General features: G+C 34.1%; 5 protein-coding genes, 1 long non-coding RNA gene and 1 pseudogene across 6 annotated transcripts; 6 read left to right on the top strand and 1 right to left on the bottom strand.

The window, feature by feature from the left end:
- Nucleotides 1–1,453: 1,453 nt before the first annotated feature.
- On the bottom strand, nucleotides 1,454–2,732 carry LOC17886379 (F-box/kelch-repeat protein At2g44700). Its single transcript, XM_006292788.2, has 2 exons — nucleotides 1,679–2,732; nucleotides 1,454–1,518 (listed from the first exon to the last, which is right to left on the bottom strand). Exons 1-2 carry the CDS (start codon nucleotides 2,730–2,732, stop codon nucleotides 1,454–1,456), a joined length of 1,119 nt encoding a protein of 372 aa, XP_006292850.2.
- A 1,044-nt stretch (nucleotides 2,733–3,776) lies between these two features.
- On the top strand, nucleotides 3,777–5,186 carry LOC17884790 (annotated as a pseudogene).
- Nucleotides 5,187–5,976: 790 nt separating this feature from the next.
- On the top strand, nucleotides 5,977–7,869 carry LOC17884878 (pre-mRNA-splicing factor CWC22 homolog). Its single transcript, XM_006292248.2, has 2 exons — nucleotides 5,977–7,668; nucleotides 7,729–7,869. Exons 1-2 carry the CDS (start codon nucleotides 5,977–5,979, stop codon nucleotides 7,867–7,869), a joined length of 1,833 nt encoding a protein of 610 aa, XP_006292310.2.
- A 2,150-nt stretch (nucleotides 7,870–10,019) lies between these two features.
- Nucleotides 10,020–10,924, top strand: LOC111830567 (probable E3 ubiquitin-protein ligase RNF217). Its single transcript, XM_023783004.1, has 2 exons — nucleotides 10,020–10,615; nucleotides 10,718–10,924. The coding sequence occupies exons 1-2, from the start codon at nucleotides 10,020–10,022 to the stop codon at nucleotides 10,866–10,868; spliced, it is 747 nt and encodes a 248-aa protein (XP_023638772.1). The 3' UTR covers nucleotides 10,869–10,924.
- A 1,044-nt stretch (nucleotides 10,925–11,968) lies between these two features.
- LOC17886858 (probable E3 ubiquitin-protein ligase RNF217) lies at nucleotides 11,969–13,388 on the top strand. Its single transcript, XM_023783133.1, has 4 exons — nucleotides 11,969–12,052; nucleotides 12,209–12,981; nucleotides 13,091–13,212; nucleotides 13,351–13,388. The coding sequence occupies exons 1-4, from the start codon at nucleotides 11,969–11,971 to the stop codon at nucleotides 13,386–13,388; spliced, it is 1,017 nt and encodes a 338-aa protein (XP_023638901.1).
- A 1,201-nt stretch (nucleotides 13,389–14,589) lies between these two features.
- On the top strand, nucleotides 14,590–15,461 carry LOC17887525 (probable E3 ubiquitin-protein ligase ARI3). Its single transcript, XM_006292789.1, has 2 exons — nucleotides 14,590–15,263; nucleotides 15,347–15,461. The coding sequence occupies exons 1-2, from the start codon at nucleotides 14,590–14,592 to the stop codon at nucleotides 15,459–15,461; spliced, it is 789 nt and encodes a 262-aa protein (XP_006292851.1).
- Nucleotides 15,462–15,916: 455 nt separating this feature from the next.
- On the top strand, nucleotides 15,917–17,317 carry LOC111830590. Its single transcript, XR_002833996.1, has 3 exons — nucleotides 15,917–16,274; nucleotides 16,633–16,730; nucleotides 16,819–17,317. It is a non-coding gene; the product is annotated as an uncharacterized LOC111830590 (long non-coding RNA).
- Nucleotides 17,318–17,497: the final 180 nt, after the last annotated feature.

Genomic DNA, 17,497 nt, shown 5'->3' with positions numbered 1-17,497 from the left:
TTTAACCAATTATACAATTAGCTCTACCCGATTTAATTGTAAAACTTGTGTAATAATAACAATGATACAAAGTTACAAACAATCACACATATTTATCTATTTTTTCTTTCAATGCAATTCTATATTTTATCATTGTATACGTAGCAATTTTTATGACTAATCTAATTAAAAAGTTATATTTTTAATAATTATATTATATTCAACAAAAAAGAAATTTTAAAAATATCATGCAACATCGCGCGGATCCTAACTAGTTGATATTAGTGTTCGTATCATTTTGTTATAGTTTACAAATTTTTATAATACGCTAATACTGTTTGTAGGATCATGTGATTATTTTATCTCGTTACACAGACTTACAGTGTCACATGTGGGATTGTAGACTAAGGATTATGATGTAACAAAATTTTACACAGCATATAACTAAATCAACTTTTTCAAAAAATTCAAGGATAACAAATGTACATATGTCACAAATTAAATGGTTATCATTATTAATTAATAAAACAAATATGACGTTGTATATTTTCAAACAACTTTAACTGAATCAAGTTAGTAAAATGGTGTAATTGATCTCTCTTTTTATGTGTTTTTTTAATCTGTATTGGAATCAATAAAAAAAAATCATTGGAAAGTAATGATACTTAAGAAAACTAGATATAAACAAATATACAAATTTAAGAGGCTATCGCTAATTATGTGTTCTTATGCCACAAGTGCAAGTTTTTTTTTTTTTTTTTTTTTATAAAAGCTCAGTGCAAGCTAAGAACGACCTCTAAGAAAGCATAACAATTTCTTTTTTTTTTGTCATCTTTGATTAGAAATCAACCATCATCAATTTAATTGGTTTCTCAAATGTCATTTTGTTCATCCAAATTTTTCAAATTGCACATTTTATACTATGTATTAAATAAATGATTATATTCTAATAATAATGGTACGGCTTCATAAGAATATTTAAGACCATCCCATCAAACTATGACAATATATTTTTGAGTTCTAACCAATAAGAACATTTCCCATCGGTAATATTTTCGTAGAATTCTCATATCTAAAAAAAAATAAGTAAAAGCTAAAAAACCTAATGAAGAAAGAATGACAAAAGTATCTCATTTAAATATTTTTTAGATACTAAAAAATGAGAAATCAAACTCGGATTGATGATGATGCTCACTTGCTCAGTAATAAAATTGAATTGTGAAATCAACAAAAATCAAAGACTAAATATATACTTTCATATACTGGACTCACACCAATTTTAATAACGTCACTATGCATTGTAGGCTTGGTTCATACAGCCCATTAAGATAAGAATAGGCCCAAATCGAATGGTACGTGTATCTCACGGTTCCTCTTTCACCCAGGTATTCCAAAACTTGCTAAGTGCAACAGAACATTCATAATCCTGTAAACTGTATTCAAATTGAGTAACGAAAACATCATCATTTTAAAATCACGTATCAACAACGTACATAGCTCTTGTGTTTTGACCCGAAAGAGAAAGACAATGCTGCAAATCTATAGCCACAACCACTAGTAACAAACCCTAGAAATTGAGACGGCTCTACAGTCAAATGATACCTTAACTTCACTCCTATCCAAAACAATCATTGTCCACCAAAGAATGCACTAAACAATAGATCTCGAGTTTAACCTAGAGAGAGACAATGGTAAAAACTAAAGCTGCTAGGAACAGTCCTCAGAAATTGAGAGCCTTCTGCAATACTTCCATCAATACCTTCGTCACTCCTAAGCAAACCAATCAATCTACACCAAATATTTTTCCTTTCACCATTAACAAGACTTGGTTCTTCCCATACAAACGCCAACTTCCCATAGTATTCACCCATAGCAACACATCCAGATTTCCCAAGATCAAGACCATTAACCACTCTCCATACCATCAGCTTAGTGTCGTACCACATTAAACCGAGTCTTGAAAAGTAAACGTAGAGCACATTGTCTATAACACACACTCCTGTCTTCCACCATTTGTCATCAGGCAACTCAATTCTCTCACAAGAACCATCTCTAGTATCGTAACAAGTCATGCCTCCTAGACGAAAGCTTAAAGCACAAACCTTCTTGTCTACTGAAACCTTCGCTGCAGTGATCCATGTGAAACAACCTCTTTCCTCAGGGACTGGAGCTGCTTCCCAAGTTTGCGTCTTTAAGTCAAATACTTCCGCGGGAATCTCGTTTCCTCTGTACCCTCCGATCACATAGATCTTACTCCCGACTAAGCCTACGCAGTTGTACCTTCGCCTCACTAGCATTTGCGGTCCTTGACGAACAATTCTTGATTTGGTATCAAAGATCGAAACGCTTGATGAGAGAGTATTAGTTCCGGATATAAAGAAGATCTCAGAACCAACGGCGAGGACGGAAGAAGAGTAACGACAAGGATCAGGAAGCAAAGGGACATCGATGGAGACGAGGTCATTCTTAGACGTATCGTTCTTACACCTGCCGAGACTGAACCAGTGAAAAGTCTCCGGTCGTTTTGTTTTGTCGATGAAGGAGATGTAAAGAGAATCTTTTCGATGTGAAGATCGGTTCTTGAATATCGCAGGCGAGCGAACAAGACTCCTCATCTTCTTGGAGACGCAACAGAGGATTGGGTAATACCGTTTTGGTACGCAGCCTAAGATGGTTAGAACGATGTCCTTTGGCAGTGAAAACAATGACGGCGGATGGTTTGTTATTAGCGGTGGTTCGTCGGAGTTAGACATCGGAGAGTTATTAGGAGGAAGACGAGAGAGAACAAGTGAGTCAACTTTTCATAGGATTTGAGATTTTATTCAATTCGGTTTCACTTATATAGCCAAAAACCAAAATCCGGTTAGACGGTTAAAACCGGTTTATATAATGTTGTCTAGAACTCGGTATACTCAAAGATCACCAACGTTGTTTATAATGTACATAGTTGTTGAGACTTAGCTTTAAAGATCAAACTCTGTTAACACTCTCTCTACTACAAGATCAAATTCCTATAATGAAACATAATCTGCAAGAGTTGTTCATAGGAAGAAGCACATTAAGATATACAAAAGCTAGAGATTTGAGTAAACCAGTCAAAGAACATGGCATAGTACCAATCTTTCTCTTTTGCTTCTTAGTCTTTGAAGGAGGCTGTAAAACTACTTTTTTTAGCTACCAATAGTGTTTTTAAGCTGCACTCAGTATATGCTAATGCTCCTGTCTCCTTTCTTAGCCATTGACCCTAAAAATAAACAATCTTTCAAGGTTATAAAAGGGTTTGGTTCTTGATCATATACATTGCAAAACAATCTTTTAAAGAAACATACTTGTTCTGAGGAGATTAGTCCTGAGCGTACCTGTATTCGGTTTGGTTCCGGATATATTCAGAAATGGTCGAGGTCCTTAATAGGCCAAGAACAAGCTAGCTCATCACAAATTATACAAATTGATTTAGAATAAATTAAGCATATTAAGTTGTTACTACTTTTAAGAAAAAAGATTCATAAAGTATATTGTTATTAACATTTTTTAGCTTTGATTCTGATAGAGAATTGAATGCTGTGAAATTAATTAAGGGTTTATGGTTTTAGGAAACGGGTGAGTAACGATAAAGATACGTTTCCCAAATTTGGGGGATATTGTAAAATCTGTAAAATTTGGTGAGTACTAACTAAATTTTGAAACTCGAGTGGTAAAACCCTATTGTTCTTCTTTTTTTTGCCTCTATACCTTATTTTGGCTTCAGAGACAACTCGCAGCATATGGGTGCCCTAAAACTCTCACCACCGTTCCACATGTACAGGCTTTACTTCAAGGGTTTTGTGAACAAGGAAACAAAAGGATTTGGGGTTGCAATTTGCGACCAAGAGGATAACCTCTTGTTCCATGTCAAGGGTTCACGCCATCATGACTACTCTACTATAACAGTTTTGGAGGCTGAGCTTATAGCGTTGAGGCGAGGACTAAGCGAAGCTGTGGCTTTAGGGATCAATCATATCTCATTATATTGCGATCATGATTAGATCTTCGAATTGGTAAGTTTTTTTAATTCTAGCTTTTAAGGGTTCACATGCTTCATCATATAGGTCATCAATGAACACTTTTACTTGTTTTGCAAGCTAACATGTAGACGGCTCATACTAAATATTTCAATTTTTTTAGGGTTTCATTAGATCTCGTTTGCCTTGAATTAATGTAGGTCGCGGGGATATCCGCGCCTGAGCAAGATAACATTGCTTTTGTAATGGATCATGTGCAACATATTAGAAAACAATTTACATCTACCACTCCTGTTCTGATGACTAGAAACCAAGCTAAGTTTGCTTATAAGCTTGCAATGGAAACAAAAGTTTCCAAAGTCACCATAGATCATAGGCCTAGCCCTGCTGAGAGGAAGACTTGCGTTATTTGTTTCAAGGATGATTTCAAACCGGAGGATATGTTCTCTATTGATTTATGCGGTCATCATTTCTGTGTGGAGTGCATGAAACAACATATATCAGTGAGGCTACTCGAAGGAAGTGAGATGAGATGCCCTAATTATCAATGCCGTCATTATTATTGCACGTCCAAGTTAACTCATGAAAGCTGTGCTAATCTTTTGACACCTGAACTAAGAGAGATGTGGGAACTAAGGATCAAAAAGGAAACTGTTCCTGTGGCTGACAAAGTTTACTGTCCTAATCCAAGGTGTTCGGCTTTAATATCGAAAACAGGAGATGGAGTTAGGAGATGGTGTACTAAATGCGGTAAACATTTTTGCATCAACTGTAAAGTTCAATGGCATAAAAAGAAGTCGTGCGAGGAATACAAGAAGTTAGGTCCAAATCCTAACACTACAAGAATGTTGCGAAAATGTAGTAAGTGCCAATACATGTTCAAACTACGAAAAGATAACATCGACGCAGTAACTTGCAGGTATCATCATCATCATCATCTCTAATGATCATAACTATGATTGGTTCCTTTTCAAATTTTTATTTCGTTTTCGGCTTATATTAACATTATAATTTTCATTGGTTGGTATGAATAGCTGTGGATATAAGTTTTGTTACACATGTGGAGCTGAATGGAAGCGAGGAGGTTGCTCTCATCGTGAAAGGAGGTTTTGGGAGTGTAGTGACATTTATGGTCTCATTGGGATTTTTATGGTTGGTACAGCTTTTGCTATTCTCAAGTTTTCAGATTCTCCAAAAAAACATTGATAACACTTAAGTTTCTTTCTCAACAGAATAAGAATAATAATAACACATTTCTTTTTTTTTAAAAGTTTTTCATGTGTTGCTATTTATAAAAAGATTTTTCATGTGTTGCTTTTACGTACGTCTCCTTTACGTCGGTTATGATTGGTTCATCTAATTAATAGTTATATTTTCATTTGATTGTTCATGTTATAGTTCTAATGATTTACCATAAGACAAAAAAGAAAAAAAAGGTTGGTTGCTTTTACGTATGTTTTTAGTAGCTCATCTTCTTCACGAAACATCTTCCAAAACCCCTTCAGAGCATTCCACTCGGCGTACTGTACTATTCATGCAACTGTCTCAAAACTATGAATCTCACATATTCAAGTGAGAAGAATTGAACAAAGCAGAGAACAGTTTTTTTTTTTTTTTCTTTACATATTCTTCTTAACTTTGGGCCACTTTTTCAGTAGTTTAAAATTTTTCTTTTGGGTTTTGATGATGACTTAAGTAATTACTGGCCCAACACGTTTACAGCTTTGTTTCCTTTTTCTATATGGTTCAGGTTTGCTTTACTCCAACTCCTAATTAATTTCGGTTTTCGATCTTATTCTAGTATTTAAGGAGAACTTATTCTCAACCTTTTCCTTCAACTCACTACCACTTTTGCTTCTTGAGATCGATTCAGTCTTGGCTAGAACCTCAGTACGTAGTGTTCTTGCTATATATCGTTGCATAGGTGGCTAGGGTTTTCTGTGCTAGACGAGAAAGGTTTGAGGTAGGTTTTTTTTAAGGTGAGAACTTTCGACTAATGGGTAGGCACGATAGTTCCTCTGAGGAAGAGGAGAGATATAGAAAGAGAGATAGGAGAAGAAGACAGAAACACAAAGACAAACGCAGTAAAAAGGATGTTTCAAAGCCCAACGTGCCAGAACTGAATGATAACAATGGTAAGGCTTTGGGGAAAACAGGAGGAGTTTATATTCCACCGTTCAAGAAAGAACGTATGATCATGAAGGAGGTTAAAGATAAGAGCAGCGTAGAGTATCAACGTCTTACATGGGACGCTCTTCGTAAAAGTATCAATGGGCTTGTCAATAAGGTTAATGCAAGAAACATCAAGAACATAGTTCCTGAACTGTTTGCTGTAAATCTCATCAGAGGAAGAGGACTGTTCTGCCGTTCTTGTATCAAGTCTCAAATGGCATCTCCTGAATATACTGATGTCTTTGCAGCTTTAGTCGCTGTGGTTAACTCCAAGTTCCCTCAAGTTGGTCTACTTTTATTGAAAAGGGTTGTTTTGCAGCTAATGAAAGCGTATACGCGTAACGACAAGCCTCAGGTTCTTGCTGCTGTTAAATTTATAGCACATCTAGTAAACCAGCTAGTTGCTGAGGAGACCATGGCACTTGAGTTAGTCACTCTACTTCTTGAAGACCCGACAGATGATAGTGTCGAACTAGCTGTTGTGTTGGTTAAAGAGTGTGGCGCAAGGCTTCAGGACTTTGCTCCAAAAGGACTGAATGGGATTTTTGAACGGTTTCGTAGTATACTACATGATGGAGAGATAGATAAGAGTGTTCAGTACTTGATCGAAGGGCTCTACTTTGCGAAATTTCCGGGACATCACGCTGTTCGTTCTGAGTTAGATCTCGCCGAAGAAAAATACTCGCATTATATCTCTCTTGAAAAAGTAATAGATCCTGAAACCGTTCTTGATGTTTTCAAACCTGATCCTGACTTCCTCGAGAACGAAAAAAAATACGTGGCATTCAAGAATGAGTTACTTGCTAAGGAAGAAATTGGCTATGATGCTAGTTCAGAGGAAGAAGATGATGAGTTTGATGAAAATGAATTGGGAGACGAGGCTGAGACTAATCTTGTTAATCTTAGGAGGAAAATATACCAGACCATTATGGCCAGCATTGATTTGGAGCAAGCAAGGCACAAGTTACTTAAACTTAAACTTGAACCAGGTCAAGAGATGGAACTATGTATAATACTTCTTGAATGTTGCGGTCAGGAGAGAACTTATCTGCGTTACTACAGTTCGTTGGGTCAGCTTATCTGTATGATCAGCAAAAGTTATCAAGAGAATTTTGAGAAGTGTTTCGTTCAGCTGTATTCGATGATCCATTGTATCGAGACTAATGATTTGCCTAACGTTGCTAAGTTTTTTGCTCATTTACTTGCCACAGAAGCTATCTCCTTGCGTGTGTTTTCCTACATTAGGTTAACCAAGGAGGACACAACCTCTTCATCTCGTATCTTCTTGAAGTTCCTTTTTGGGGAATTGTGGAAACAGTTGGGGATTAGGTTGCTTAATAAGATGCTTCAGGTTTTAACAATGCAAGACTCACTTGAATCTATCTTCCCTAGAGATAATCAAGAGAACATGAGGTTGTTAATCAGTTTCTTTACCTCCATTGGTCTAAGTGGCATCACTGAGCATCTCAAAGAGTATATGAAGTACATGCAACACCTCATTAACATGCAACAGCAGGTGGAAGATGCGGAAACAGAGCCAAGATTGTCTTCAGGATCTGACACTTTTGGTTCCGAGTCTGATTCTGAGTCAGACGACTCATCATCTTCTGGTTCTGAGTCGGGCTCATCTTCTTCTGGTTCTAATTCTGACTCATCTTCTTCTGATTCTGAATCTGAAAGCGACAGAGAGAAGAGGAAGCGAAGAAGAAGAGGTTGAATAAGGCTGTTTTTGTGTGTTGTCACTACGCACAGTTCTTGAAAATTTTCATGAATCACATATTAACTTTGATTTTTTTTTTTTTGGTGTATTGGGATTTTATTTGGGATTAATTGGAAAATTAGTACGTTTTTTAAAAGTAATATGTAAACTAATACATTTACTATTTGTTATTAGGAAAATAGTCACTGGTCCCTACCGTGTGAAATAGAGAAGATGTGAGATAGAAAATGAAAGGGAAAAAAATGACAAAGGAGGGCAATTTTTATCGGTTTGGTTTTTTGTTTTTTTTTTATATTTTATTTCTTTGAATATGTTTACCCCATGAATCTAATAACTTACATATTCGTTTTTGTACTATTATTTTCGTAAAAAATTTATGATACACAAAAATCTATGTTTTTTCTCTATAATTTGATATGAATTTTGTTTAAGAAATTTTAAATTTATTTCATATGAATATATTTATTTGTACAGTTTAGTATGTGTACAGACGTATTTTGTACAGTTTAGTATATGTACAGACGTATCTGTACATTTAATTGGATGTATAGATGTATCCGTACAGTTTACTAAGTGTACGGTTGAATAAAAAATTACACATTTTTATCCTTACAGCTATTATAGTATACCAAAATATGCATATTTACGTATATTTGTACAGTAATAATTTATAAATGTAATTAACTTCATTTTCAAATTTTAATTACGTATATTTCTCAAAGTTTCTTGAATGTTTGTTTATGTGCCAAAAATATTATAGTAAGCTCATGATCATGTCTAAGCTTCTTTAATGGAGTGGTTTTTTCTATATTGCTAGATCATCATCTTACAAGGGATGCTCTCCATAACAATATTATTGAATTGGTGGATGAAGAGATGAACTTACCGGAGAAAGGAAAATCCAATGACGATAAGATAAGAATCAGAAGTCTCATCATAACACCAAGGGCTATACAAGAATAAGTTCAAACCTCACCTAACTCTTGGACGTACTCTGCAAGTTACAAACTCGATCGTGCACTCAAGATTGATGCATAGAGACAAGATAATGATATCAGGCCTACCACAATTAGCCAAACTCTGTTTTTCCTCAAAACTGAGCACGAGTGGCCATTGCAGTGAGTGTGCATCTGAAAAATGTAAACGATTGATGGCTCGGTAGAGCAAAGTTCAAGTTTGTTTTCTTTATGTTTTCCAAAAGTAAACACACGAGTGAACAAAACAGAGAAAGAGACAGAGAGACAGAAAGCAAAAGCCATACGACTATATGTTTTACGGTTCTTGCATATTATAAATCTCAACAGATTAAGTTCAGGACATGCATAGTTAACACGGTCTGTGGCTTTTGTAAAATTACCATGACAAATCATTGGAAAGGCTTGAATAGTCGAATAGAAACTTCACTACCTAAAGAAAATTCATTCATCACCATATCCGGCAAAAATAACAATTTCTATAGATTTTGTTTGTTTTTTCTTCTACAATTTTAATTTTGTTTTTGTAACTTTTATTTTTCCATTCTTTTTAGTATGGTTTCTATTGCTTATTATTGTTATCCCTTTTTGGATATGAATTTGAAATATTTTATTATATTACAATTTCTTTTGGTTTACATCTATATACTTTAATTTATCTACATCATTAAATAATATTTTTTTTTATTTTATCAAGATAATCTAGAATAAGTAATCAAATTTAATATTTTGAAATTTTTAATTATTTTATATAGAGAAGAAAATTAATAAATTTATATCTATATAACCATAATAACTATCATATATACATACAATATCAAAACTATATAAGGGATACATTGTTACAATTTACTTTAGAGTTATATACATATTTACTTACATTTACAAATGTAAATTTAAATAAATTAACAATTAATTATAAAGATATTTAAATCTTTAATTAATACATCATTTAGATATAAAGTGATTTTATCTAGTTTGAGTATTACTTTTCCTTTTCATGTCCAATAAAATCCGTGTCTTAAACTTTTCTGGTTGATATTTAATGTATATGTTGTTTTCAATCATATTATACTCATAAAACACAACCAGAATATATTGGTTATTCAACCTATTTAATCATCTAATCATTTGTTTTTCTCGGATCATCATCTAATATGCTATAACTTTGCAATGGAATCAGCAGATTCTGAAATCAGCTTACTCTTGGATCCTGTGACTTGCAGTATATGTTTTGATGATGATTTTAAAGCTGAGGAGATGTATTATGTTGCTTTATGCAATCATCGTTTCTGTATGGAATGCATGAAACGATACATTGAAGTGAGCCTACTCATGGGAACTATACCGACTTGTCCTTATTATCAATGTGAGTCTAAGCTGACTCTCAGAAGTTGTGTCCATCTTTTGACACCTAAACTAAAAGTTTTGTGGGAACAAAGGACTTTAGAGGAATTGGTTCCATTAACAGAGAGAATCTACTGTCCAAACCCGAGGTGTTCGGCTTTAATGTCGAAAACCGAGGTCTCTAAATCTACCGAAGAAGAGAAATCTATGAAATGCTTCAAATGCGGGGAGCTATTTTGCATTAACTGCAAAGTTCCATGGCATAGTAACTTGTCGTGTGCTGATTACAAGAGAGTATCTACCAATCCTACATCAGAAGATATGATGCTAACAGTTCTAGCAAGTGAAGAATTGTGGCGTCAATGTGAAAGGTGCAAACACATGATCGAACTTTCAGAAGGATGCATCAAATTAACTTGCAGGTGTCATCTCTAATCATATTCTCTGTTATAATCCATTCAAGTTTGATTACAATTTTGCCTGATTAACATAAGATATACATGGTTAATTGGTGGATATATTAGATGTGGATATTCATTTTGCTACACATGTGGAGCCGAATGGAAGCAAGGAGGTTGTCCTCATCGAAAAAGGATAATTAGGGATTGTGGTATTTGTACTTTTTCCTTAGTTGTTCTTGTCATTATAATATTTCTTTGTGTTCATAATTCATAAAAGAATAAAACAATCGGGCCGGGTTTGTAGATTGTTCATGACCATAAAGGGGGAAAAGTATATAACCATAAGAAAACAAAACGTGGGAGGTTAAGTCAGATGAATTAACTTTGTAATATTTGTTTCAAACCTCATCTTGATTGGTTTTGCTTTATATATTTTCTTTTTTACATAAATCAGAACATGTTGTATATGGTTTCGTTCCAAACTCTATTCAAACCGGCGATTTCTAGACTTTTCCTAGAAATCTTTACCAATTGGGCTATTAGCTTTATATCTCCAATATACAACCGGATCTATTTATTATTTCAAATTATGAATACATTTACATAGACGGTTCTACCGTGTTGCTTTTAATTTTTTTTTGACGGATGATAAATAATACTTTTGTATATAAAAAAAAGGAAATCGTTTGTTAATAATATATGTGCAATAACCTTAAAATATCGTTAAAAAAAAAGAGCTAGGACCTTAGAAGTATCAAATTGTGTCCATGGGTAAAGAAGAGTACAAAACAAATAGATATTACACACATTCTCATTTATCATTACATATTTACTTATTCTCATTCCTATAGAATTTAAAAAGTTGAACTTAAAAAAATAAAATAATTGGTCAACTAATCGAAACTTCATGAACAAGAAAACTGAACAATGAATTACAAAACAACTTTTGAATCCCAATCATGTTTTAAAAAAAAGATTACTCTACATAATGATATACGAAACTGTTAAAAGTAATTATATAAAAAAAAAAGAAAAAAAGAAAACACCAAGTGTATTGGGATATGATTAACTCGAATCATTATACAAACATATCCAAAGATATACATTTCCTCTTTTAATTTGGATTCTTGTTTATTTATTCTTATAAATCTTAAAGACTCTTAGACCAATCTCCTCCAAGACTTTGTGTAACATAGGAAGGTTCTCCCTAGAATGGCTGACACTGCAAAACCCTCACCGGAAAATTCCTCCGGAAACTTTAGTACTAGTCCTGATCAGTTGTGCAGCCTTTACTTCAAAGGTTTGGTAAGTGAGAACTTGTTGGCCGGATTTGGGGTTGCAATATTTGGGAAGAAAGATGATCTCTTGTTTCAGATGAAAGGACCAATCCATCATGACTCCACAATAACAATGTTGGAGGCTGAGGTTACAGCATTAACCCGAGGACTAACCGATGCTGCGAGTATGGGGATCACTCATATCTCAATCTACTGTGATTATCATCCAGTTTACGAATTTGTAAGTTTCGATAGTTTCTTTTTTTTTAAGTTAAGTATGTCATTAGTATTTGGGATGTTTTACAAGAATCTGAATATTTATATATCCTTGAGTTAGGTCATGGGAAGATACGTACCAGAGGATAACAAAACTGCCTTGCTAATGATGGATGTACAACGTATTAGACAAGGATTTAAGTCGAGCTTTCCGATATTCGTTGAGGGGAATAGTATAAGTTATGCATATAAACTAGCAAAAGAAACAATAGTTTCTGAAGTCAGCATACCTATACCTATGGATCCTCCTAAACAAGCCAAGACTACTACTCCAAAACTAACTTGCCATATATGTTTTGATGATGCTATTGACACTGATAAGATGTTTACGGTCGATAAATGTCGTCACCGATTATGTTTTGAGTGTTTGAAAAAATACATAGAGGTTAGGCTACTCAAGGGAAGTGTGGTTAGATGTCCTTATTACCGGTGCAAGTCTAAGTTGATTTTTGAAAGCTGTAAACATATTTTGAAACATGAACAAAGAGTGATGTGGCTAAAAAGGAAGAAAGATGATTCGATTCCTGTAACAAAGAGAATTTACTGCCCAAACCCGAGGTGCTCGGCTTTAATGTCGGAAACCGAGCTCTCTAAATCGACTGGAGGAGGTGAAGCTAGGAGATTGTGCTTAAAATGCCGTGAACTCTTTTGCATAAACTGCAAAGTTTCATGGCATAGTAACTTGTCCTGCCAAGCTTACAAGTGGTTGCATCCATATCCTACCGAAAACGATAGAAAGATTATGTCTCTGGCAAATCAGAAAGAGTGGCGTCGATGCGGAAAGTGTCAACACATGATTGAACGTTCTTCAGGATGCGTACAAGTAAGATGCAGGTATAACAATCTTTACTGATAACATTTTTCCTTTTGAAGTTGGTTATATATATATATATATATATGTTTTTAATCTGATTTCGTATTCTCTATATATTTTTTTTGATAGATGTGGATATAAATTTTGCTACCGATGTGGAGTTCAGGCTGGAGATTGCGATCATGGTCCTCCTCCAAGACCACCACCACCGCCGCAATCCACGGCAGACAAGAGTGTTTTATGCCTTCTCTGTATTTTACTTGTGGGTTTCTTGATTTATTGTTCAGTAAGATTTGTACAAATAAATAAACACAATTAAATAATAAAACATCTATATGGTTCCAACTCAGTTCAGTGTATAAGTTAATATACAACTGTATGCTTGTAAGCTTGTCAAAAAGCTTTCCCAGAGAGTGGGGAGGTGTAAGAATGGAGTCTAAGACTTGTTGATGAGGAGGAGAAGAACCAAATTGTAATTTCTGAATAAAGACTCTATATATGCAAAAGATCAGTAATGGGATTAAGTAAAGTTAGTAGCCTAAATTCTTCAATGCTAGTTTTATACACGGGCCAACAAGACTAGCATCATTTGAGGAGGTAACCGGATAAGTTATCGTGTACCATAATGTTTCAGTCTCTTTCTTCGCCATCATCATCAACCTAAGAAACGTAGTAAGAAGACAAACAAAAGCCCTAAAAAATTCCAAAATTTGGGCAAAGAAATCGCAGTTACGTGTGTTATAATTTACAACAGAAATCTTCTTCAATAAAACATTAGATAATCACTCGGAGGACGTTGAAATTATCTACTTCGCTTATTATCGAGTCTGAAACGCCAAAGAGAACAAGATGCAGCCACAAAGTTATTATCCCACACTACTCAAATGATGCGTCAAAAAGTTAGAGATATCTAATATTTTTTTAAAAAGTATAAAATTTTATAAAATTAAAAACATACAAAAATAATTACGAGGAGAAACTAAAAAGGTAGGTTACGAGCCTCTGAGGCTGTTATTATCAAGGCGTTACAAATGGTATCATAACTGATGTGATTTATCAGATCAGGTTAAGACCTTATCTTTTATAAATAAAATAAACAATTTCGTTTGATTTTTTAACAGGAAAATTAACTTACATTTTTCTTGTTTTTTTGTTACCTATTTATCAAATTTCTTTTGTGATATTTTTAGTACTTTTACATTTTATCCTTTTAAATATTCTAGAAAATTTAGAATTTACATATGTAAAGTTGTGTGTCGCGATAACCTAAATAAAATTCTAAAAAGTAATGATGTTGCTGCAGCAACTATGACATAAATTTCCCTTAATTATACTAGGAAACAAAAAGTTGTAATTTGCAAAAAAAGCAAATTCCAGAAATTCCCTTTATAATCCGTGAGACGCGGCCTTCTCTTTATACAAGAGATTGCGTCTTTCTCTTAGGGTTTCTTCTTTAGGCTCTGGTAATTTTTTAGTTCACGTTTCTAAAATTACGAAATCTTTCTTCTACAATTCGTTACCACTTTTGCTAGCTGATTCTCTCGTCTTTTTTGAATAGATTATGCAACGTATAAGTCAAGAATTTGCGTCGAGCTTTCAGATTTTGGTGGCCGCAAAGAGTCCTAGATATGTATGCTTATAAACTAGCAAAGGAAGCAATAGTTTCTGAGGTCAGTAGGCTTGTGAATCCTCCTCGCCAAGCAAACCCTAGTCGCAAAACGACTTGCACTATCTGTTTAGATGATAACATCGACACAAATCAGATGTTTTGTGTTGAAAAATGTCGTCATGAGTTTTGCTCCAAGTGCGTGGAACGACATATAGAGGTGAGGCTACTCGAGGGAAGTGTGATTAGATGTCCTGCTTACCGTTGCAAATCCAAGCTTACTTGGAGAAGCTGTGCCCATCTTTTGACACCTAAACTAAAAAAGATGTGGCAAGAAAGGATCAAAGAGGACAAAATTCCTATAAAAAACAGAGTTTACTGCCCAAACCCGAGGTGTTCGGCTTTAATGTCGAACGAGCTCTCCAAATCTGCTAAAATTTGGAGATACTTGTCTATTTCTACCAAAGAAGCTAGAGTTAGAAGACAATGTTTTGAGTGTGGTCAACTCCTTTGCATTAAATGCAAAGTTCCTTGGCATAGTGACTTGTCGTGCAACGATTACAAGAGGTTAGGTCCAAATCCTACAGAAGATGATATAAAGCTCAAAGCTTTAGCGAATAAGCAATTGTGGCGTCAATGTGGAAATTGCCAAGAAATGATTGAACGTTCGGAAGGGTGCATCAAAGTAACATGCAGGTATCATAATCTCTCTATTAAGTATTAATAACATTCAAGTTTGGTTATACATATATGTTTTAATCATTGCGTTTTCATTGTAGATGTGGACATAAGTTTTGCTACCAATGTGGAGCTAAGGCTGGTGGTTGCTATCATGGTATTTTGCATGAATATCCCCCACCACCATTGCGTTTTCATGGATATTTTTTCCGATGATGACATAATTACATTGTGAATACTATTTAACAATCTTATGAAAATTATATCAGCATACTTATCATAATAATCAAAATATGCAAACAATTTGAACCTGCACATCCATCAGTTAATTTATTTATTTAATTAATACATTTGCTGATATGGATGTTTAGTGAAATTATTTTCTGAAAACTTTACAAGAAGACTCAACTCTTTACACAAATACACAGTGATACACCATAACCATTAATTCCTTTCACCACAAAAAATGTCCGAAAAATCTTGAAACAAATCACCATATTTTTGGTGAAATAAATAAATTTTATTGACTTATCAACTAGATCATACTTTTCTTTTGTTGACTTCTCGTCAAAACAAGACCTATATACGGTAAAACCTCTATAAATTAAGAGAAATTGTTAGAAATACCCCTTTTGATATGTCTCTTTTTAAAAATACCCCTTTCTTTTGCTATTTTTATATCTACCCCTTTTTAATTTTAATGACTATTCTACCATTTTCTTTACACAAACCTTTCTTCTCAGAATTGACGATCCGCAATTTATTCTCTCTTATGCCGCCGCCGTCAACTTCACCGTCGCCGAAATCGGGAACTCATCATCGTCGTTTCTTTCTTTCTTCTTCTTCTTCTTCCTCTTCTTCTTCTTCTTCTTCTTCTTCTTCTTCTTCTTCTTCTTCTTCATCTTCTTCTTATTCTCAGATGCTACTGTAACTGCGATCCGTCGATCTCGTTGTTGTTGAAATTGGGCAACTCGTCGTTGCTGTAATTGGGAACCAGTCATGTTCAGTCTCGTGTTTATCATCTGCTATGTAAGTATCGTCCTCTTTAAACTTAGTAGGTGATAGATCTCGCTGGAATATGTTTACTTTTCTGGGAATTGAACTGGTTGTTGGAAGTTCTTTGATTGCTTAATTTCTATAATTTGTTAATTATGTTTCTAGTATTACCAATCTTTCATGTTCACGGGAAAATAAGATTTATTCACGAATTGTCAGTGTTTGGTTGTAGATCGAGAAGTCCATTGATATTATTTGATCATAATTTACTTATTGCTTTACTTCATAATAAACATAAAAGCGAGAATTCACATGTGTCTCTGTGCATGTGTGTTGAATGTTATATATGGACGTACAAGCAAGTAACACGCTTCTTGATTGTAAATATAAGGTACGCTTGGGAAGCCTAAGTCAGGCATATGCTCGAGTTGAGTCGTTGATGCGGATATCAACTTCACATTTGGCCATTACAAGGAAGCTATGAAACAGGTTTGGATATATATATATATAAGTAGTTTGGTATATATATTTTTTGTGATCCGTCTTTCCCTTTGAATTGTCACTTTTGTTACTCTAGGTATATAAAGAGTGATTTCAAGTTTGGATGACAAGAATATTAAGAGGTTACAATAATCTTTGGATTGGTGGGAGAAGAGACTGTATGATGTGTGAGAAAAGAAAGAAGATGAGGTTGACACTACAAAAATTGGAAGAGTTGAAAGGACACTGAGCTGAAGTGCTCATAATTAGAATCTCTAACTGAGCTGAAGTGCTCAGAAAGGACAGTAAACTAAAGTGCTCAGAAAGAGTGAAGTTTTCTTGTTTTGAAAGCTTCTCTCTTCTCTGATGATGTTGTTTAGTGTTCTTGCATTCTTAGGAGACTTGGATGATTGAATTGAATTGAATTGTTTGTTTTGAGTTGATGCTAATATGGTGGAATTGACGAATGTGGGTATCCAAGATCTGTAGTTATGACTTATGAGAGAGTTTAAATGACTGAAGTTCATGATTATAATACTCACATCTGTATTTGTAAAAGCAACAAGTCTTTGTGTGTATTCATTGATTTTAAAATATTGACTAATGTAAAACGTAATTATACTTGTTATTTATATATAAAAACCTTATAAAATCATTATAAAAATTTTGTAAAACTTTATGACTTGTAAAACTCTTTAAATAGATTTTAAAACTTTAATATGTCTTTAAACACTAGTAAAACCTTTTAAATATTTTTTAAACCATTAAAAACCTTA

This window comes from Capsella rubella, unplaced genomic scaffold, assembly GCF_000375325.1.
Source record: "Capsella rubella cultivar Monte Gargano unplaced genomic scaffold, Caprub1_0 scaffold_5, whole genome shotgun sequence".
Classification (NCBI taxonomy): Eukaryota; Viridiplantae; Streptophyta; class Magnoliopsida; order Brassicales; family Brassicaceae; genus Capsella; species Capsella rubella.
The sequence above is the reverse complement of the archived record's forward strand: the minus strand, read 5'-3'. Positions and strand labels throughout refer to the sequence as shown.